Here is a 23,418-nt window from a genome sequence, read left to right as displayed (position 1 = left end):
AATACACATTCTTCTCTAGTGCCCATGGTACATTCTCCAGAACAGATCACATCCTAGGTCACAAATCAGGTCTCAACTGGTACCAAAAGATTGGGATTATTCCCTGCATATTTTCAGACCACAATGCTTTGAAACCAGAACTCAATCACAAGAGAAAAGTCAGAAAGAACTCAAATACATGGAGGCTAAAGAGCATCCTACTAAAGAATGAATGGGTCAACCAGGAAATTAAAGAAGAATTTAAAAAATTCATGGAAACCAATGAAAATGAAAACACAACTATTCAAAACCTTTGGGATGCAGCAAAGGCAGTCTTAAGAGAAAGTATATAGCAATACAAGCCTTTCTCAAGAAACAAGAAAGGTCTCAAATACACAACCTAACCCTACACCCAAAGGAGCTGGACAAAGAACGGCAAATAAAGCCTAAACCCAGCAGGAGAAGAGAAATAATAAAGATCAGAGCAGAAATCAATGAAATAGAAACCAAAAGAACAGTAGAACAGATCAATGAAACTAGAGGCTGGTTCTTTGAAAGAATTAACAAGATTGATAAATCCCTGGCCAGACTTATCAAAAAGAAAAGAGAAATGACCCAAATCAACAAAATCATGAATGAAAGAGGAGAGATCACAACCAACACCAAAGAAATACAAACAATTAGAAGAACATATTATGAGCAACTCTATGCCAGCAAATTAGATAACCTGGAAGAAATGGGTGCATTCCTAGAGATGTATCAACTACCAAAACCAAACCAGGAAGAAATAGAAAACCTGAACAGACCTATCACCACTAAGGAAATTGATGCGGTCATCAAAAATCTCCCAACAAACAAAAGCCCAGGGCCAGATGGCTTCCCCGGGGAATTCTACCAAACATTTCAAGAAGAATTAATACCTATTCTTCTGAAACTGTTCCAAACAATAGAAATGGAAGGAAAACTTCCAAACTCGTTTTATGAGGCCACCATTACCTTGATCCCCAAACCAGGCAAAGACCCCATCAAAAAGGAGAATTACAGACCAGTATCCTTGATGAACATGGAGGCAAAAATTCTCACCAAAATACTAGCCAATAGGGTCCAACAGTACATTAAAAGGATTATTCACCATGACCAAGTGGGATTTATCCCTGGGCTGCAAGGCTGGTTCAACATCTACAAATCAATCAATGTGATACAGTACATTAATAAAAGAAAGAACAAGAACCATACGATCCTCTCAATAGATGCAGAAAAAGCATTTGACAAAGTACAGCATCCTTTCTTGATCAAAACTCTTCAGAATATAGGGATAGAGGGTACATACCTCAATATCATAAAAGCCATCTATGAAAAACCCACAGCAAATATCATTCTCAAAGGGGAAAAACTGAGAGCTTTCCCCCTAAGGTCAGGAACACGGCAGGGATGTCCACTATCACCACTGCTGTCCAACATAGCATTAGAAGTCCTAGCCACAGCAATCAGACAACAGAGAGAAAGAAAAGTCATCTGAATCGGCAAAGAAGTAGTCAAACTCTCACTATTTGCAGTTGATATGATACTTTATGTGGAAAACCCAAAAGACTCCACCCCAAAACTGCTAGAACTCATACAGAAAGTCAGTAAAGTGGCAGGATATAAAATCAATGAACAGAAATCAGTGGCATTCCTATAAACCAACAAGACAGGAGAGAAATTAAGCAGTCGATCCCATTTACAATTGCACCCAAAACCATAAGATACCTAGGAATAAATCTAACCAAAGAGGCCAAGGATCTGTACTCAGAAAACTATAAAATACTCATGAAAGAAATTGAGGAAGACACAAAGAAATGGAAAAACTTTCCATGCTCATGGATTGGAAGAATATTGTGAAGATGTCAATGCTACCTAGAGCAATCTACACATTCAATGCAATCCCCATCAAGATACCATTCCCTTTTTTCAAAGAAATGGAACAAATAATCCTAAAATTTGTATGGAACCAGAAAAGACCCCGAATAGCTAGAGGAATGTTGAAAAAGAAAAGCAAAGGTGGTGGCATCACAATTCCGGACTTCCAGCTCTATTACAAAGCTGTCATCATCAAGACAGTATGGTACTGGCACAAAAACAGACACATAGATCAATGGAACAGAATAGAGAGCCCAGAAATGGACCCTCAATGCTATGGTCAACTCATCTTTGACAAAGCAGGAAAGAATGTCCAATGGAAAAAAGACAGTCTCTTCAACAAATGGTGTTGGGAAAATTGGACAGCCACATGCAGAAGAATGAAACTGGACCATTTCCTTACACCACACCCAAAAATAGACTCCAAATGGTTGAAAGACCTAAACGTGAGACAGGAGTCCATCAAAATCCTAAAGGAGAACACAGATAGCACCCTCTTCGACCTCAGCCGCAGCAACTTCTTCCTAGAAACATCGTCAAAGGCAAGGGAAGCAAGGGCAAAAATGAACTATTGGGACTTCATCAAGATAAAGGGCTTTTGCATAGCAAAGGAAACAGTCCACAAAACCAAAAGACAACTGACAGAATGGGAGAAAATATTTGCAAATGACATATCTGATAAAGGGCTAGTCTCCAAAATCTATAAAGAACTTATCAAACTCAACACCCAAAGAACAAAGAATCCAATCGAGAAATGGGCAGAAGACATGAACAGACATTTTTCCAAAGAAGACATCCAAATGGCCAACGGACATATGAAAAAGTGCTCAACATCACTTGGCATCAGGGAAATCCAAATCAAAACCTCAGTGAGATACCACCTCACACCAGTCAGAATGGCTAAAATTAACAAGTCAGGAAACGACAGATGTTGGCGGGGATGCGGAGAAAGGGGAACCCTCCTACACTGTTGGTGGGAATGCAAGCTGGTGCAGCCACTCTGGAAAACATGACGGAGGTTCCTCAAACAGTTGAAAATAGAGCTACCCTACGATCCAGCAATTGCACTACTGGGGATTTACCCCAAAGATAGAAATGCAGGGATCCGAAGGGGTACAGGCACCCCAATGTTTATAGCAGCAAAGTCCACAATAGCCAGACTGTGGAAAGAGCCAAGCCAAGATGTCCATCGATAGATGAATAGATAAAGAATATGTGGTATATATTTACAATGGAATATTATGCAGCCATCAAAAGGAATGAGATCTTGCCATTTGCAACGATGTGGATGGAACTGGAGGGTGTTATGCTGAGCGAAATAAGTCAATCAGAGAAAGACATGTATCATATGACCTCACTGATATGAGGAATTCTTAATCTCAGGAAACAAACTGAGGGTTGCTGGAGTGGTGGGGGGTGAGAGGGATGGGGTGGCTGGGTGATAGACACTGGGGAGGGTATGTGCTATGGTGAGTGCTGTGAATTGTGCAAGACTGCTGAATCACAGATCTGTACCTCTAAAACAAATAATACATTATATGTTAAAAAAATAAAAAGAAGATAGCAGGAGGGGAAGAATGAAGGGGAGTAAGTCAGAGGGGGAGACGAACTATTAGAGACGATGGACTCTGAAAAACAAACTGGGGGTTCTAGAGGGGAGGGGGCTGGGGGGATGGGTTGGCCTGGTGATGGGTATTAAGGAGGGCACATTCTGCACGGAGCACTCGGTGTTATACGCAAACAATGAATCATGGAACACTACATCAAGAACTAATGATGTAATGTATGGTGATTAACATAGAAAAAAAAAACTTTATGGGTAGTGAGTTCACTACTCTGTCATGGAATCACTTACCCACGTACTTACTCAAGAAAGAGTCTTCAAGAGTCTATTATATTCAAAGCTCTGAGGAGGATCCCAAATATGGCTGGAACCCTTCCCACTGTCCCCTTGTAGGACCTTTGCCAAGGCAACTACCGGACACATTCATGCCCCACACCACCTCTCCATCCATAGAAATAAAATATGGACACATATTTACATATACATAAAATAAACATACCATATGTGCTTATCCATATAACAGAATTTATATAAAAATAAAATTATAATTATAATGCATGTAATTATATTTAGTTAACATATACATATATATTTTAAAAAATAACTATTGAGAACCTTCTTTAAGCTGGGTGGCATGATGGGTGCTTTCTCATAGTAATATTTCTTTTTTTATACTTTTTTGCTTTTAGACTTAAAACTTCAAAGCAATTCAGTGAGACAGGTATTACTATTCTGATTTTGCCAACAAGATGAAGGACTGGTTTGAGAGTTTATGGTAAGGGGTTGGGAGACACTGGATTTGATTCCAAGTTCAGTTATTTAAAAACGCCATTTTCTTCATGACTGAGGTCAGTGCACACTGCATTACCTGGGGGAAACTGCCAGAACACGGACAGTGATCAATAAACTCTCGACATACTGATTTAAACAAGAAGAACACATCCTCGCATTGCCCAACATATGCCTGGATCAGCAGTTCTCAAAGAGTGCCCCCTGCATCAGCATCACTTGGCAACCTACTGGAAATGCAAATGCCCAGGCCCCACCCAGACCTACTGAGTCAGAGAAATTCAGGGGTAGGGCCCAGCAACCTGTGTTTTAATAAGCCCTCCAGGTGATTTTTTTAAAAAATGGAGGTACAATCCACATAACAAAGTCACCCATTTAAAAGCATGCAATGTAGTAGCTGTTCGAACCTTCGAAATGTTGTGCCACTGTCCCCACTAGTAATTCCAGAACATTTATTTTCCTTACCCCTCTCCCCCAAACAAACCCCATACCCATTAAGCCGTCACTCTTCATTCCCTCGCCCCCACAGTTCCTGTCAACCACTAACCTGCTTTCTCTTTGGATTTGCCTGTTCTGGACATTTCATAGAAATGCAATCCTCCATTAAGTGACCTTTTATGTCTGGCTTTTTTCATTTAGCACAATGTTTTCAAGGTTCATCCACGCTGTGACACTAGTTATTAAAATTAAGTTTTGGGAACAACTGACCTAGATTTAAAACTCAGGGGTCATAAAGGTAATAGGGACAAACCCACACCTACTTAGGTTAGAAAATAAGAAATACAATCTAGGTGCATCAAAGGTCACCTTTCACGCACCCAAATTAGAAATAGTTCTGTTTTACACCGTGGTTCCATTTTCTAAGGAAAAAAAGCCCAATGTACAGCATTTTGAAAACATTATATGATTATAGGCAGATGCTAAAAATCCCATGAGTATCTATCTTTTAAAGCCAACTTCAAATCATGAATAAATTTTCAAATATCTTTCAGTGTTACACCAGAATGACCAACTAATCATCACACTATATACTAATTAAGGTGCCACAGAAGGTTCTGGTCGTTAAACATGAGGTTTCTGTTCTGAAGCAAGTTCATTCCTCTTGCTAACAACTCCATTGTATGGGGATTCTGCCTTCCTTTGATTCATTCTGTTCCTGCCTCGTGGTAGAGCTGTAGCCCCGTAACAATGATGAAAAGAACACTGCATTGGGCCACATAGTTGCCTGTAATGTTGAAGATCTTCCACAGCCCAGGGTCAGTAGTTTTTGTTTTTGTTTTTGTTTTTTAAAGATTTTATTTATTTGACAGAGAGAGACACAGCGAGAGAGGGAACACAAGCAGGGGTAGTGGGAGAGGGAGAAGCAGGCTCCCCGCGGAGCAGGGAGCCCGATGTGGGGCTCGATCCCAGGACCCTGGGATTGTGACCTGAGCCGAAGGCAGACGCTTAACGACTGAGCCACCCAGGCGCCCCCAGGGTCAGTAGTTTAAAAAGACAAGCCTCAGTTCTTTCCAGAGCTTTTGGGAGGCTCATCACAATGTGCTTTTTAACACTTCTCGTAAATTATCCCAAATATGTCAGGACAGCCGCTACTTGAATTGACATAGCAATGAGAGACTGGTGCAAAGCAGTAAGATGGGAACATTATTTAGAAAAGAAGTCCGTCTGCAAGATACTTGCCCTCCACACAAGAATGCTTTCAAATGATTCTGCCTCGGATCCAGAAACGGTGCTGCTTTCTGCTCACGGAGAGATGCCACACGGGAGTGACTGGCTCCTGCCCAGATGTGACCTCTTCTCTTATACACATCTGCCTCTGCCTCTAGTTTTTAACTACCAAGGATACTTGGGGGTAAATTCACCATGTAGAGTGCAAGGTCAGAAATAAAATGGGGACAAACAGACAGCTGGGCAATGTGGGAAAAAAAACAAAACACAAAACCCACTTTTCGAAAGAGGAACGCCACTTACGGCTTCTCGCTGTAAATGCAGCCCTGGCTTAGTATTTTAGCTGTCACAAAGCTGCCAAGTAAAACATTATTAGGGGTTAGTTTTACTTGACAAATCTGCAGTCAGAAAATTCTTCGCTTGCAGCGCCTATTGTGCATTTCCCTGCTATATTCTTGGGGTGAACCATACTAAGCCAATTTATCAGCCCTGACAGAAGTCGGGAGTTATCTGCCTTGCAAAAGCTCTCCAGGTATTATCTGGAGACAAAGGCCGTTCTTGTTGGAAACGAGGCAGCCAGGGAAAGCAGGTGTGACCAGGTTGGATTCAGGGGGACGGTAGGTGACCGTGTGCAAGGTTTCCCAAGACACCCTCGCCTCCAATAAATGTGAGTTGGGTCCCAGAGTCTGGGTTCCCAGCTCCGAGCTCCGGGGCTGACATCAGTCTGTGTGCTGACTGCAGGAAAGACATGGAAGTGACCCGAGGAAGGAGGGGAAGTGGCCTGCACAGCGGCTGAGAATACCTTGGAGCTGACACAACCATGTGACAGGAAAAGCCAGCATCGCAGGAAGCCGGGATGGATAGGAAGCCTTCCAGATTTACTTAAATCCATTGGAAAAGAAGAAACCACCACCACCACCTCACTTCTCCCACAGCTGATAAATGATTAAGGCATAGCTAGTTTCAGAAAATATGTTGCCGACATTGTGCTTCCCGCGGATTTCTTTTTGCAGACTAGAGTGGAGTTTTAGTTCCTCCTGACAGGAGAAGCGACAGATTCAGCAGGCCTGGGGGAGGGTGGGGATGAGGGGTGCTCTTTACCTGGGAATGTTGCATAGAGCAGGTGGAGAAGAATCGGAAGTGGAAGACAGAGTCTGAGCACCCCATCCATCAAAACTAAGACCACGTTTTTAAAACCGAGCCTCAGTTTTCACATCTATAGAATGGGTCGGGATCAGTGAGCTTCCGACAAAAATGGGGTGAGTCTCCAGTTAACTTCAAAGCACCGTGAGATGCTGGTTGTCAGTATTCATAGGAAGAAGCTGTGTATTTCTTTTTAGAGTTGCTGCTTTGGCTACTTCAAATTACTGACTACGAGTGCCTTGTACATTCAAGGACTTAGAAACATTTCGATAGGATGCAGAATTTATCATAATTGTGGCTCAAACGTAGCAATCTTTAGACTTTAAAACCACAAGTACCTGTCAGCTTGAGAGGAAAATGATTCAGGAGGCCAAGGGACGATCAGGCAGTTAAGTACGATTCCTCAATTGAATACATATATGGTGTGAACGGAGCAAAAAGACCCAGTTCCAGAATGGAAGGGCCGGGTTTTCTCTCGCTCGACCAGAACAAGGACTGGGGAGCAGACACAACCAACCCACACAAATAAAAACGCATTTGGATGCCTCTTACCTGCCACGCAGAGGCGCTTGTCAGCAGAGCCCGGAACCTCTCTGCGAGTCTTTCCCGAAGCTCGGGTCACGTGAGCACCCTCCCCACAGTCCTCCAACCCTGTCATCAGGCTGGAGTGTGACCCCAAACACAGCAGACCTGGCCTTCGTGCTCCGAGAACATCATCTCATGATGCATTCTGTGTCATTCGCTCCACAACTAGCCCAAAGACCTTCTTCAAAAACAACTCCTTAGTTTACAGTTCAGAGCCGATTTCTACTCAGTCCTTCTCCCTCCAGGAGAACAAACCCCACGTGATCATCATTGTCTCTTCCTAGTTAAGCCGGAGGCCTGTTTACAGTGAGAGGGTGCATGAGGTCACCATTACGTGGTCAAGTTTCAAACCCAAAATTCTAAGGCCGTCTTCAGGAAAATCTTGAGGTTTCTCACAGTGGTGCCCAGGACTGAAAACTCTCAATCAGCATGTGCAGAATTAAGGTGCAAGCAAGGAGGCGGTGCTGTTGGGACCAGCCTGGTCTCTGGCAGCCTGGCAGGATGGAGGTGCAGCTCAGGGAGGCCGGCCCATTTCAGGCATTCCTTGCCCCGCATGTCAGGGATAATGAGCATAGCTATTAATAGCAGTTAGCACTGGTCAGCGAGCCCCTGCTGTGGGCCCGCAGCTCCGTGGGCCTTCTCACTCACCCGAACTCCCATGAGTCAGATTACATCATTTCTATTTTGCGGATGGGGCTACTGAGGCTCCAAGAGCTTATGTACCTCGGCAGAGTCATCTCAGGTCTCAAAACACAGCTCACTGACCTGAAGTCTCATGTTCTGCTCCTGCAACCCACCTTGCTTCCACGGCAGTCTGGAGGCCTCTACGAGTGTCTTCCAGAAGTTACTCCCAGGGTAGGAGTCTTAGGGCAGTCTCAGGCATGACCTGGCACAGATGACTGAGCCAGGAGGATCAGCATCCATGGATGGGCAGCTGTCCAGATGCCTGAGCTCCCTGAAGTCAGGTAGAGGCAGAAGCAAACCCTGAGATCCTGCATGTTACTCCAAGCATACCTTCAAGCACCTCCCTATACGTCTTTGGCGTAATGGGAAACAAAGGCCAGGTCTTGGGAATTATCCAGCACACCTGAGGTCAAGCCCAGGCCAGAAAGCACACACTTGCGGGAGGTTGTGAGCCTGTTCTGGCCCCAAGAAGCTGTGGGCAGAGGAAGGGGTCTTCCACCTGGAAGGCAATGTGACTGCTGGGAGATTCCTCTGAGGTGTGTGTGTGTGTGTGTGTGTGTGTGTGTGAAGGGGGGAGCGGAAGGGGACCTGAGTCTGCATTGCGCCCACCCACGGGTGCACAGGGCACAACCCTAAGAACACTGGCTCACACACCAGAATGAAACCCAGGGTGACCGAAAGGAATTCCTCCTGTCAGCTCCAGGAACGGAAAGTGACTGCATTAGGGCCAAACGCTGACCCAGTGGGCCTACCAGATGGGCTGCAGAAGGCGAAGAAAAGCACCAGGCCAGGAGCAAATGATCAAAACTGGCCTTAGTAGGACATTTCCATTGTTAATAGCAAACACCTGGGATTCAGAATGAAGCCATCTGCGGCACATTATAATTCATGGTTTTACATGTGAACTTTGACCCCTGCTCCTCCTCCCTGGAAACCAATTAAAGCACAAATGTAATTTCCTAGAATTTTTAATAAAGAAAGATACCAACTAAGCTCCGCCAGTCAGTTGAGAGGTACACGGGAGGTCTCTGGACGTTACCAGAAATGAGACCTCTCACTTCTGGGTGCTGATGGCTGTTTCCTCTTGAACCCAGGCCTGCAGGGCAGGGGGCTCACGGGCGGGGCACCCGGCCCATCAGGGGCTGTGTCTTAGATGAGTTTCTCAGCTTCGTTACAAGGAAAGGCCCCTGTCTCTGAGTGGGGCTCATCGGGGACTGGGCTCTGGCAGCTGTAAACTGATCCAGAGGTGAGTCAGGGACAGTTTGCATGCCCGAGATGACTCTGGTCTTTCCTCCTGCCCTAGCAGACAGACCTGCGTAGATTATGCTAGTGGCTTCTGCGGGCTCTGAGAGTCTGTAACAGGGAAGACATTTTCAACCAAATGTGACAGAAGAAGTAGTGATGCTAGATGCCTCCAAGCCACCCACCGGGGCTGAAGTTGGCACGAGGCCTGTTCTTGCCTCGCCGAGCTCCTAACACTGGGGTTGCCATCAGGATGGTGAAGGGCTGGCCCCTGGCTCCACCCCACCCCCCACCCCCGTGCCCAGTGGTTTGGAACCAAAGGCTCTTCCGCTCAGACACATGTGGGGAGGTGCAGAGGAATGGGCCAAGAACCAGAAGCTGTGGGCTGATATCCAGAGTCTGATCCAGACTAGCTATGGGGCCACTAGGCTCCCCAAACCTGCTTTCTCCTCTGTAAAATGGAGGTGATTGTTTTTGCCCTTTATTCATAGGCACGATTAAATGAGAAAGGAGATATGAAAGTTCTTTGCAGACTGGAGAGTGGTCTATGAAGTCTACAGGGCCTTATTCTTACCAGTACTTTTAGATTTTATATTTTTGAGCCCTCTCCTCCCACTTCAGTTAAATTAAGCAAAGGATTTCAGGAGAAGCCACTTCAGGAAGGATTCTACTTTTTGAAAGCAAATTGCTCCTATCACCCTGATCTCCAGAGTATGTATGACAAAAGCAAAGGACTCAGCCACCTATTTACCACCCATTTCCCTGGGGTTTCTCAGCTCTTGTTATAAAAGACAACAGCCTCAGAATCTTCTCTCCAGAGGTTCAGCCATTACACAAAAGGTGGAAAGGTGGCCTCACTCTGCATACATCTGATTGTGCTACAGTCACTCTTCATCCGTCTGTCCATCCATCATTCCACCCACCCTTATCTATTCATCCACTGATCCATCCTTCCTTTCTTCCAGCCATCCATCTGTCCATCCTTCCACTCACCATTTTCCATTCATCAATGGTTCCTTCCTCCCATCCATCCATCCATCCATCCATCCATCGTTCTGTTCATCATTACCCACTCATCCATCAACCCATCCTCCTATCCATCCATCCTTTCATTCAAGAAGTATTTATTTTACTTCACTATGTGCCAGGCACAGTTTTAGGTGCTGGGGACTTAGCAGGGACAAAACACACAAAATTTCTGACTAGTGGAGCTGGAAGTGGGTTCTGCTGGATACTGTTGATTGCAGAGAGGCCTAAAAGTTTACCCTTGACCTCACCCTGGAGCCTCCGTGTCATATGTCCTGGGGAGAGGAGGAAGCCATGGGTGTGTGTTTGTGTGTGTGGGAGTGGGAGGGAAGCACTGGCAGAATTTCAGCTATAATGTTTTCACACATGTTCTACCACAAATAAAATGCTGGATTAACGAGCAATGACAGGAAATAATTCTCTGCTGTTGTAACATTAAGTTGAAGGAAGTTTGCAAAACTAAATGGTTTAAAATTGGGTCAGCTTGCCTGCCTCCCAGAAGTCGTCCAGGGACACTGCTCTGTGCGGAGAAGGCTTCAGTCCCCACACGAAACCCAAACACGGCTGGGGCCACGTCCATGTGGCAAACGCAGCAGTAGACTGAATGGCACAGCTCCCCAAGACTCATCCTCAGCCTTGATGCATGGAGCCCGGCTGCAAGGAACTCTCTCGAAGCCTCCAGCTGGAAGCTGAGCACAGTTTTCTCTGACCATTACCCCAGGACAGATGCCCTTCTCCTCTTCCTGAGGCTTAGCTGCTGCAAATTTTTATTTGAGGTAAGTCATAGGAAGGTGGAAAGGCAGGGGCTCGGCACCTGGTGACTCCGGCTTATGTCCTGGGATTTCCACTTGGCTAGTTTTGAAAATGTAGGCAGTTCATGTGCCTTTCTGAGCCCCAGCTTCCTTCTCAGGCATAGTCATACCCATCTCACATGGTTTACTGATGAACCAGGACATTGGAATGCAGTCCTCTAGGATCAAAGTCAAGTTTTCCTATGGGCCTTTCCCCCAAACTGGATATTTAAGAAGCAGGGGCCATGCTGACCCATCTCCCCAGCTTGACCTCTCTGTTTTGTGTCCAACTTAAGAGAGGAGGAAGATTCTACTATGCCCTTAGGCAGTGACATTTAGTATTGAGGCTCTGCATTAATTGCAGACAAACGCCCGTATTTTACCGTGAGCAATAATAGCTAAGTACCCAGAGAGGAACAACATTCTCCATATTGGTGCGCCCTCTTGAACTCTCTTCAAGAATCTCTCCTGCCAGTTCATTTCCCCTTTATGATAATGTTGGGATGTAGCCAACGAAATTACTCTGGCTGGATAATTAAACTGATTCTGAGACGCAGTGTTTTAATGTTACTAGAGTTCCTCATTTTGTTCCCTCCTTGAATAAAGATTTCCATTTCCCTCCCTACCCTTTGAAGAATGAAGTGAAGCCTTTCTTAAACCTTTCATTGAGAAAAAAAAAATAATCACTTTTAAATGAAGAGATAATATGGGAAAATGATTTCCCACAAGCCCATTCTTATAAAATCCCCTTATGATAAATGTATTTCACGATTTCAGTTCTTCAGAGTTTGCCGGGGGGTGGGGGGAGTGAGTTTTAATTATGTGTATTTTGCCCTCTTCTTCAAGAATGCAAGTTCTACCAAGAGTACAGATTTCCCAAATACATCTAATTTCTATCAATTCCTAACCACATCCCAAACTCTGAGGAATCTTTTACTGAAAAGTTCCCTTTAGTTCCTTGAAATACATTTTCAGATAGAGGTCTCCTCAAACAGAAAACCAGTTTTCCAATAATGTGAGCTAGGAATTCTTGGGCAGAGTCTACCTAACCTCATTCAATTCTTTAGGGTTCAGACTGGACTGTGTTCCAGAACGTCTTCCCTGCCCACCATTCCTTCCAACTTTTTGCTCCTCGTTCACAATGAATTATCATTGCTGTTTTTAAGTGTGAAATGGTATCATGGCTATGTTAAAAAATGTCTCCTTATCTTGCAGCGGCATAACTTATAGGTGAGATTCTATGAAATCCAGGACCTTGTAAACAGACTAGCTTAGGTGCCCCTGCAGCGAGCCTCATGGCACCAAAAATGTCCCCCGTCAGAGTCCTGAGGTTCTAATATGCAAACAGCACAGTTTACTTGCCTGTCATTCCACCACAGTATGAGTTTCCAGAAGGTTCCTGCCTTCTGTGTCTGTGCCCGCACTCTGCTCCCTAGGATCTGGCACACAGGGGCACAGTAAATGCTAGTTGAGTAAATGAGTGGTTTCGCGATGATTGGTTGCCTAACCTGATTTCCTGCAGCGGGCTGGTCCTGAGTCAGAGGCAGGACTGATGTCTTCTTAGTTTTCATCAGAGAATGCTGAACCTGGGTGGAGGCCATCCAGATGTGCTCCACATCCAGACAGCTGTGTAGCAAGTAGGTATGCAATGAATGTTTCCTGAATTGAATTAAATGGAACTGAATGAGCGAATTATACAAACTTCTGACGATGTAGCATGGCAATGCTTTCTGCTTAAACATGGTTATTTGATCCAGTTGTAGATGTTATTCCTGAACGTCCAACCTCAGCTTAATGTAAATTCTTTGCACCACTGGAGAGCAAGCGGTCACCTTCCTGTGATTTCCTTAGCCTGCGTTATCCTGGGCGCGCAACACACTGCTCTCCGCTCTCCGTTGGCAGCCACGGAACATTCTTTGCTCAGGAGCTGTTTGCCAGCCTGGATGAAACAAAACCCAAATAGCTCCAAACCCCTAATCTTAGCATCAGCATGAAAACTATGCAGTAATTCCTTTCAGATACACACACACACACACACACACATACACACACAGGGAGTGCAAAAAGGCTCTTCCATGGCTCTTTGAAGTCGAGTCCTTAAAGGATGCTTACTGTAGAAACAGCAAAGTGAAATCCTAAGCAGAATAGCACTTTGTACATCAAGTATGCAAGCCTGGAGAGGCGAGGGTGTGAGGTGTGTATGATGCACCACCTGGTGTGCTGAAGCAGGACCCTTCTCCTTGAATTCCAAATGCCTATTAATTACACGAAAGTAAAACTAAAATTTATAGCCCATCACTTTGACTTCCTTTTTTTACAAGAAGCACACCCTGCCTTTTAAAAATAGACACAAACCCCTTAATTTGGCAAGCTATCATAGCTTGGATGCTGGTGATCTTAGAAGGGAAGAAAGCCTGCAAGGTTAAGTCAGATCAGATTACTGTCCTGCCTAAAACCCTCCAAGGACTTCTCACTGCCCGCGGAACAAAACCGTGTTCCTACCTGGTGGACTGGGCTTTGCCGGCCCTGGCTCCTCCCAAGCCCCTTTGTCTCCAGCAGCACCAGCAACCTGTGCCCTCCAGGCTCCACCCCCATCGTGACCCAGCCCCTGAGAAGCCCCTGGCCTCCGGTCAGCACTTTGGTCTTTACTTAAAGGTCACCTCCAAGAGAGCTCCTCCCCAAGCCCCTAATTAAAGTGGGGCCCCTCGCCCATGTGTTTCCTTTCCAACCTCTTCCTTTGTGTCCTTCAAAGCACTGCTCTTTAACCTGCGATTTTCAACGTATTGTTTTTCAAGTCTGTCCTCCCCCAGAGAGTGCAAGTTCCACGAGGCAAGAAGCGTGTCTTGTTCCTGGCTGTCACCCCGACATCTACGAGGGCACGTGAGACCTCGCAGCAGCCAGGTTAGCGTGCGTCCCAGACTGGCTCCCTTCCTCCAACTCCTGCTAACAGAAAACTTCCTGCAAAAAATAAAGGAAGCCCTGAGAGTACTTTGTGAATGCCAATACTGCTTTTTTGGGGGGTCCACCCTGGGACCACTCTGACATTTACAATTATGCTAACTATCCTTTTCCAAACGTGTTCAAACTATTCACATTTTTCTTACTCCCATAAATGTGGCATGCTTCGTCCTCAACCCTTTCAGCCCAAATGCTCCAAGCAGCTCATTAACGGGTGGACTCCACTGAGTCAACTCCCACACGAATTCCCAGATACTGCTTTTGCCAAAGAGTGATTTCCAAGGCGGGTCTTCATGTGAACTAAGCGAAGACAGAAAACACATGCTCGCACGCACTCCAGGACTTGCGGTAATTAAAGGTCCGACCTGTAAGGACCCCCTCCGACCACCCCTGCAAGCTCCCGCTGACGTCACGACGCCGCGTTTAAGCGGGAGTGCACGCTAGCGCGGTTCTCCCGGGGCGGGGCTTCGAGTCCCATTTGTCAACGACAGGCAGGTGGTGAATATTTCAGAGTTTGGATTCTGGAATGTCTTGATAAAGAATACACAGGGCATATTAAGGGCTGCGCTTTCCCCCTTTCAACCATCGGCAATGTTTGGTCCTTTTTGATTCGGGGAGACCTGAAGATCATGAAAGCAATCACGATTCACCTCTTTTTGAGCCCCCTTCGAGGCTAAGACTTGAATAACATCTTGAACGTTTGCTGCTCGTGCCTGAAATCAGTAGTGCGGAGGAAGTCAGGGGGAAGGCTGGTGTTTGGCCGAGGGCCAGCCTACAACGAGCCCTTCACACAGGGACCGTGGGCGCGTGGCTCAGTGACTGTTTCGAGGTGCTGGAGGTGCTTTCCAGCAACTATGAGCAGGGATTCTGGAAGAGGCCCTCAACGATTTAGTCCCCGCGAGCTAAATAATAACAGTGATCGTGCTGCCATGTATGTGTGGAGTGATTTACAATTTACAAAGACATGTGATCTCATTTAATCCACTCTGCCGCTCTCGAGGGGACTCTATGAGGTAAGAGAGAGACCACGTTGGGATAATACTGCAGATTAAAAGCAGCCTAGAAGTTCTACAATGGGTGATGGATGGCTGAGGGTTGCCTGGGCGGCCTGACCTCCCCCTCACTGTGGGCTTTTGTGATTAATTCACCCACTTGCTTGGGAAGTTTCTTTCCATCTGAGAAAATTAAAAACACCACTCTCTGTTCAGGAATGTGGGATCATAAATGAGAACCAAATAAAAAAGATTTACACAAAAGCACAAGCTCAGCAAAAGAGAAAACTTAGAAATTGCTAATAAGGTATAAATCAAGTAAAGGCTATCAGCAAACCCCTGGTAAGGAAAAAAAAAAAAAACGCCTTTGAAACGATTTGCTGAGCTCTTAACAATACCGCTTCTACCTATGATTTTCAAATATCTCCAGGGTAATTTGGCTCATTTTCTTAAACGCTGCCATGATGACTTTCAATTTGAAGGGTTTTACACAAAATTATGGGGAGTGTCAGAAGGTAGGTCTTGCTCTTGTGCCTCCAGAATCACACACTTCTTAGAGCTGTAGGGTCTTCCTTATCTGTGCATTCCCCATGACAATACACACAAGGGGTCAAAAAAATCTGTTGACTATGTGAACAAGTAAGTGGAAGGTGGATGTATAGCTATAGATGATCTGATGAAAAGATGGATGGATGGATGGATGGAATGAACAGTGAATAAATGGATGGATGGATGGGTAAATAGAATGAATATGAATCGATGGGTGGACAGATGGATGGAAGGAAGGAAGGAAAAAGACAAACTCACTCATTTTCTTGATGAAGACTGGTTAAGACCAGAGGGGTTACTCCTTTGCCTGTATTACCCAAAACAATTGGCATCAGAATAGGGGCTCCCAGGGCTCTTCAGTCCTACTCTAGCGTTCCCAATCTAGATTTTCTTCCCTTTCATTTGCCAATTTTATCAAGAGTTCCAAAACATTTCATGCTATTAGTCATTGGGAACCCCTTCCGGAGGCATGTAAGCTGATGTGTTTGTGTCTATTTGATAAGCAGGGAAATTTAGCAAACAGTGAATTTTCTGTGGCCACTTTGAGTTCATCAAGAATGAGAAAGCATGAGCACCACTCAGCTGTACGTTAACTTCCTACCATCCTCACTGAGATTCACATGTCATGCTGGCCAGTGATGCGGGGCTCTGTCTGGCCTGGTAGGATATTGGAAAAAGAAGACACCTACAGGCCCCTGGCCCAACCTCACACCCTAAGAAGGAATTCTTTGCCCCAAATGCCCCCCAAATAATTATCTTGCCTCTGCCTGAACAATTTAAATGACAAGGAGTACCCACTCTCTCAGAGTAGCCTCCCTTTGGGGAGCTCCCTGGTCAGTATCTAGGGTTTTATAATATTTCACTTCCTGTTGGTGTTGGCCTAAGATACTCTCACTTCAGGCTTCCGTTCCTGGCTTCAGTTATCACAGACTCAGAGCAAATCCCTCGACTAGGTCTTGGTAACTCCCTGGAATCATGCTTAAGACAGAACCAGGAGCAAAAAAAGATGCTCTCTGAAGGCTCTATGCTAATGGTGGCGATGAATTCAAGCAGTCACTTGCTAATAAGGTAACAATGAGGTGCCTCAAGAACAGGCTCAGGCATGAGAACGTCCAGGGTGTGAGCCGTGCCCTTCTGCCCAGTCTTTGCTTCAGGGGCAATGTGATGCCCAAGGAGCCATTTGAGAGGAGCACCCCCCCCCCAAAGCTATTGCTTATAGAAACATAGCCACATTCTGTAACAGTCCATCCCTTTACACCTCTAGCAAGTGTCCCCTCCTCACACCAGGACTGGCCCCTTGCCAGCAGGTCTTCCCAGAGGCCAGTCTTTGGGCTGCCAGCCAGTACTTGCTTCCTGCTCCAGCATTTCCTTCCAGCAAACCCAGAGAGCAGGCCTCACCTGGGAAGTGCCTTGAAGAGAAGTGTTGGGAAGGTCTCACTCAGGTATAAAAAAAGAAGATCGTAACAAGTGCCTGTTCTCCTTTCCTAATGAAAATCTCCCCACATTAGCACAGCACTCTGGTTTGGGCCGGGCCCGTGAAGGCATCAGGATCTCATCAGAATCTGTACTCAATCACTCCACGTGCCATCTCTTTCCACCTCATCTGAATGCTCCCTTAACGAACGAAACTGTCTTCCTTTTCCCCTGGGCGAACCAAGTCTCGAGTTTCAGAAAGGCATTCCAAAGGGAGGAAGAGCGTGATTTACTGACGCAGAGAAGTCACTTCATTTAAACCTCTCAGATCCTATAAGGTGATGCCTCAGAGGTGGGAATGCGGCAGGCTCCCCCTCCCCCTACTAATGCACTTCAGAGACTGCCTTGGGGCCAAGGCCAAGGGAAGAAGCACTCCCCAGCCCACACCCTCTGAAGGCCATGTGGACCCATCTAACCCTGCCCCCTTTGCCCAGTGAGTTTTCTCAGCCTGGCTGGCGGGAGCAGTGGAGCTGTAGGCTGTCTACTTAGAAAGGGATTTCCTTCTGGAAGTTTCCATGGGTGGTCTGGCCAGAAAACCAGGGAAATTTTTGCTTAGCAGTTTCCCAACATGCAATTCAACCTGTGGCAACTCTGAAAGCGGCTGGACTGTGGGTACTTGCCCGGTGGAGGGGTTCATGATGCAGCCTCCTTTGTCAGCAGCCACACTGCAGCCACAGCCTCGCTCCAGTGTGTCGTGGTTCATCCCGAAGTTGTGGCCCAGCTCATGTGCCAGGGTCACGGCGGCGCCAAGGGGGCTGTCTGAATGGTCCTCAAAGCAAACACAAGAGCGCAATGTATAGTTCACCTCTCCTTGGCCTTTTCCTCAGCCCCGTCCACCTCTCTCCCCCACCATTGGTCTTTTGTTAACATCTGACCGGATCCAATCTCCTATAAGGAAGGAATATAGAGTCCCATTATTTAGTTCAAACGTACATAAGAGATGTGACCTATTTTATGAAACCAGCTCAGGGTCCCTTCTGCAGAGGAATGCATTCATCATGAACACAGGTAGGACTCCCTACATCTTTACATGAAATGCTCAAGGCAATCACATCTATTCTCTTTCCTGCAGTCGCTTACAAAATATCTTTCTTGGGGCTCCTGGGTGGCTCAAAAAAAAGTACCATTTTATTCTCGAAGGAGATGAGGCTAATGAAAAGTTGGGAGGGAAAGCATACTTTGCGACACTCTAAATAAGACCTGAGCGGGGGGCTACTGAACATGCCCTTCCTGTCTACTTAGAGCGAAGGATACTTGGAAAATTCACAATAATTCACAAAAGAAGCTAGCCACATTGAGTAATCTGTTTGAAGACTCAGTGAATTAAGATTGTAATCCAGTTATGCCTCACTCTTGCTGGCTCCTTGTTTTGTCAAGTGGATTTTGGAGAAGGGTAGAAGCACCCTGATTCTCTGACTGTTGGTGCTGGGGGTTTGCTCAACTCTTTGATGGGTTTTGGAAGATGGTCTCTCCATTCAGCGAGCATTGCGTGGCCACCCCTAATTTAATGAAGTGCATGGATGGTTTAGATGAATAGATATGAGATTATTGTTACTTAAGATAGTATCACTAAATTATTAAATCTAATTATTAAAATATTGTTACTTAATTTTAACAAACTAAAATTATTAAATGGGATTTGCAGAAATTATGCCCATTTTTTTTTGTTTGTTTCAGGAGAATTTAGTGATTCATCACTTACATATAACACCCAGTGCTCATTACATCAAGTGCCCTCCTTAATGCCCATCACCCATTTAGCCCTTCTCCCCACCCACCTCCCCTCCAGCAATCCTTAGTTTGTTCTCTGTAGTTAAGAGTCTCTAAAGAAAAGTCCTTCTTTTCTCCTTTGTTCATCTGTTTTGTTTCCTAAGTTCCACATATAAGTGAAATCATACGGTATTTGTCTTGCTCTGACTGACTTATTTCACTTAGCATAATACCCTCTAGTTCCATCCATGTCGTTGCAACTGGCAAGATTTCATTCTTTTTGATGGCTGCGTAGTATTCCTATCACTCCTTTTTCCGTTCATCAGTTGATGGACATTTGGGCTCTTTCCATAATTTGGCTACTATGGACATTGCTGCTATAAACATTGGGGTGCAGGTGCCCCTTTGAATCTCTATTTTTGTATCCTTTGGATAAATACCTAGTAGTGAATTGCTAGGTTGTAGGGTAGCTCTATTTTCAACTTCTTGAGGAAGCTCCATACTGTTTCCCAGAGTGGCGGCACCAGCTTGCATTCCCACCAACAGTGTAGGAGGGTTCCCCTTTCTCCGCATCCTCACCAACATCTGTTGTTTCCTGTGTTGTTCATTTTAGCCATTCTGACAAGTGTGAGGTGGTGTCTCATTGTGGTTTTGATTTGTATTTTCCTGATGATGAGTGATGCTGAGCATTTTTTTCATGTGTCTGTTAGCCATCTGTATGTCTTCTTTGGAGAAATGTCTGTTCATGTCTTCTGCCCATTTCTTAACTGGATTATTTATTTTTGGGGTGTTGAGTTTGGTAAGGTTGTTTTTTTTTCTTTATGCAGAGGTAAATTTATTCACATTAATTGATTCATTGTTGGTGGATCTACGTTAAGATTGTGGTGAACAGCATGGGCTTTAAAGACAAATCTATTCAAATTCAATTATTCAGCCAATTATCTGAATTACTATATGCAGTGGAGCAAACTTCTTAGGCTCTCTAAGCCCCAATTTTCTCATTCTTTCAGGATTGTGATAACTCAAAAATGTATATGTAGTGCTCAATAAATGCTAAAATAATTAATTCCTTCAGAGATACTATTGCGCCTGTTTGTATCTTAAATCCTGCTCTGTAGGTATTCTTTAGTACTTTTTTTTAAATAATTTTTTATTGTTATGTTAATCACCATACATTACATCATTAGTTTTTGATGTAGTGTTCCATGATTCATTGTTTGTGCATAACACCCAGTGCTCCACGCAGAATGTGCCCTCTTTAATACCCATCACCAGGCTAACCCATCCCCCCACCCCCCTCCCCTCTAGAACCCTCAGTTTGTTTTTCAGAGTCCATCGTCTCTCATGGTCCGTCTCCCCCTCCGACTTACTCCCCTTCATTCTTCCCCTCCTGCTATCTTCTTCTTTTTTTCTTAACGTATATTACATTATTTGTTTCAGAAGTACAGGTCGGTGATTCATCAGTCTTGTACAATTCACAGTGCTCACCATAGCACATACCCTCCCCAATGTCTATCACCCAGCCACCCCATCCCTCCCACCCCCCACCACTCCAGCAACCCTCAGTTTGCTTCCTGAGATTAAGAATTCCTCATATCAGTGAGGTCATATGATACATGTCTTTCTCTGACTGACTTATTTCACTCAGCATAACACCCTCCAGTTCTATCCACGTCGTTGCAAATGGCAAGATCTCATTCCTTTCGATGGCTGCATAATATTCCATTGTGTATATATACCACATCTTCTTTATCCATTCATCTGTCGATGGACATCTTGGCTCTTTCCACAGTTTGGCTATTGTGGACATTGCTGCTATAAACATTGGGGTGCACGTACCCCTTCAGATCCCTACATTTGTATCTTTGTGGTAAATACCCAGTAGTGCAATTGCTGGATCGTAGGGTAGCTCTATTTTCAACTGTTTGAGGAACCTCTATACTGTTTTCCAGCGTAGTAGCACCGGCTTGCATTCCCACCAACAGTGTAGGAGGGTTCCCCTTTCTCCACATCCCTACCAACATCTGTCGTTTCCTGACTTATTAATTTTAGCCATTCTGACTGGTGTGAGGTGGTATCTCATTGAGGTTTCGATTTGTATTTCCCTGATGCCGAGCGATGTGGAGCACTTTTTCATGTGTCTGTTGGCCATTTGGATGTCTTCTTTGGAAAAATGTCTGTTCATGTCTTCTGCCCGTTTCTCGATTGGATTATTTGTTCTTTGGGTGTTGAGTTTGATAAGTTCTTTATAGATTTTGGATACTAGCCCTTTATCTGATATATCATTTGCAAATATCTTCTCCCATTCGGTCGGTTGTCTTTTGGTTTTGTGGACTGTTTCTTTTGCTGTGCAAAAGCTTTTTATCTTGATGAAATCCCAATACTTCATTTTTGCCCTGGCTTCCCTTGCCTTTGGCGATGTTTCTAGGAAGAAGTTGCTGCAGCTGAGGTCAAAGAGATTGCTGCCTGTGTTCTCCTTTAGGATTTTGATGGACTCCTGTCTCACGTTTAGGTCTTTCAACCATTTGGAGTCTATTTTTGTGTGTGGTGTAAGGAAATGGTCCAGTTTCATTCTTCTGCATGTGGCTGTCCAATTTCTCCAACACCATTTGTTGAAGAGACTGTCTTTTTTCCATTGGACATTCTTTCCTGCTTTGTCAAAGATGAGTTGACCATAGAGTTGAGGGGCCATTTCTGGGCTCTCTATTCTGTTCCATTGATCTATGTGTCTGTTTTTGTGCCAGTACCATGCTGTCTTGATGATGACAGCTTTGTAATAGAGCTGGAAGTCCGGAATTGTGATGCCGCCAGCTTTGCTTTTCTTTTTCAATTTTCCTCTGGCTATTCGGGGTCTCTTCTGGTTCCATACAAATTTTAGGATTATTTGTCCCATTTCTTTGAAAAAAGTGGATGGTATTTTGATGGGGATTGCATTGAATGTGTAGATTGCTCTAGGTAGCATTGACATCTTCACAATGTTTGTTCTTCCAATCCATGAGCATGGAACGTTTTCCCATTTCTTGCTGTCTTCTTCAATTTCTTTCATGAGTATTTTATAGTTTTCTGAGTACAGATCCTTTGCCTCTTTGGTTAAATTTATTCCTAGGTATCTTATGGTTTTGGGTACAATTGTAAATGGGATCGACTCCTTGATTTGTCTCTCTTCTGTCTTGTTGTTGGTGTATAGGAATGCCACTGATTTCTGTGCATTGATTTTATATCCTGCTACTTTACTGAATTCCTGTCTGAGTTCTAGCAGTTTTGGGGTGGAGTCTTTTGGATTTTCCACATACAGTATCATATCATCTGCAAAGAGTAAGAGTTTGACTTCCTCTTTGCCGATTTGGATGCCTTTGATTTCTTTTTGTTGTCTGATTGCTGTGGCTAGGACTTCTAATACTCTGTTGAATAGCAGTGGTGAGAGTGGACATCCCTGCCGCGTTCCTGACCTTAGGGGAAAAGCTCTCAGCTTTTCCCCATTGAGAATGATATTCGCTGTGGGTTTTTCATAGATGGCTTTTATGATATTGAGGTATGTACCCTCTATCCCTATACTCTGAAGAGTTTTGATCAAGAAAGGATGCTGTACTTTGTCAAATGCTTTTTCTGCATCTATTGAGAGGATCATATGATTCTTGTTCTTTCTTTTGTTAATGTATTGTATCACGTTGATTGATTTGCGGATGTTGAACCAGCCTTGCAGCCCAGGGATAAATCCCACTTGGTCATGGTGAATAATTCTTTTAATGTACTGTTGGATCCTATTGGCTAGTATTTTGGTGAGAATTTTTGCATCCATGTTCATCAAGGATATTGGTCTGTAATTCCCCTTTTTGATGAGGTCTTTGTCTGGTTTTGGGATCAAGGCAATGGTGGCCTCATAAACGAGTTTGGAAGTTTTCCTTCCATGTCTATTTTTTGGAACAGTTTCAGGAGAATAGGTATTAATTCTTCTTGAAATGTTTGGTAGAATTCCGCTGGGAAGCCATCTGGCCCTGGGCTTTTCTTTGTTGGGAGATTTTTGATGACTGCATCAATTTCCTTAGTGGTGATAGGTCTGTTCAGGTTTTCTATTTCTTCCTGGTTCAATTTTGGTAGTTGATATATCTCTAGGAATGCACCCATTTCTTCCAGGTTATCTAATTTGCTGGCATAGAGTTGCTCAAAATATGTTCTTCTAATTGCTTGTATTTCTTTGGTGTTGGTTGTGATCTCTCCTCTTTCATTCATGATTTTGTTGATTTGGGTCCTTTCTCTTTTCTTTTTGATAAGTCTGGCCAGGGGTTTATCAATCTTGTTAATTCTTTCAAAGAACCAGCTCCTAGTTTCGTTGATCTGTTCTACTGTTCTTTTGGTTTCTATTTCA

At 44.5% G+C, this 23,418-nt stretch overlaps 1 protein-coding gene across 1 annotated transcript in view; it reads right to left on the bottom strand.

Moving 5' to 3' along the window:
* The window catches only part of ADAM12 (ADAM metallopeptidase domain 12), a 351,251-nt gene that overhangs the window by 67,356 nt on the left and 260,477 nt on the right, over positions 1 to 23,418 (bottom strand). The window contains exon 11 of the mRNA XM_088020108.1: positions 17,963 to 18,111. Coding sequence (XP_087876234.1) covers positions 17,963 to 18,111 — 149 coding nt within the window. The remainder of the gene's footprint in view (positions 1 to 17,962; positions 18,112 to 23,418) is intronic.

Source organism: Eumetopias jubatus, unplaced genomic scaffold (genome assembly GCF_037043125.1).
Source record: "Eumetopias jubatus isolate StellerSeaLion01/CBP00866 unplaced genomic scaffold, mEumJub1_p1.0 scaffold_17, whole genome shotgun sequence".
Classification (NCBI taxonomy): Eukaryota; Metazoa; Chordata; class Mammalia; order Carnivora; family Otariidae; genus Eumetopias; species Eumetopias jubatus.
Note: the sequence above shows the minus strand (reverse complement) of the source record. Positions and strands in the feature narration are given on the sequence as shown.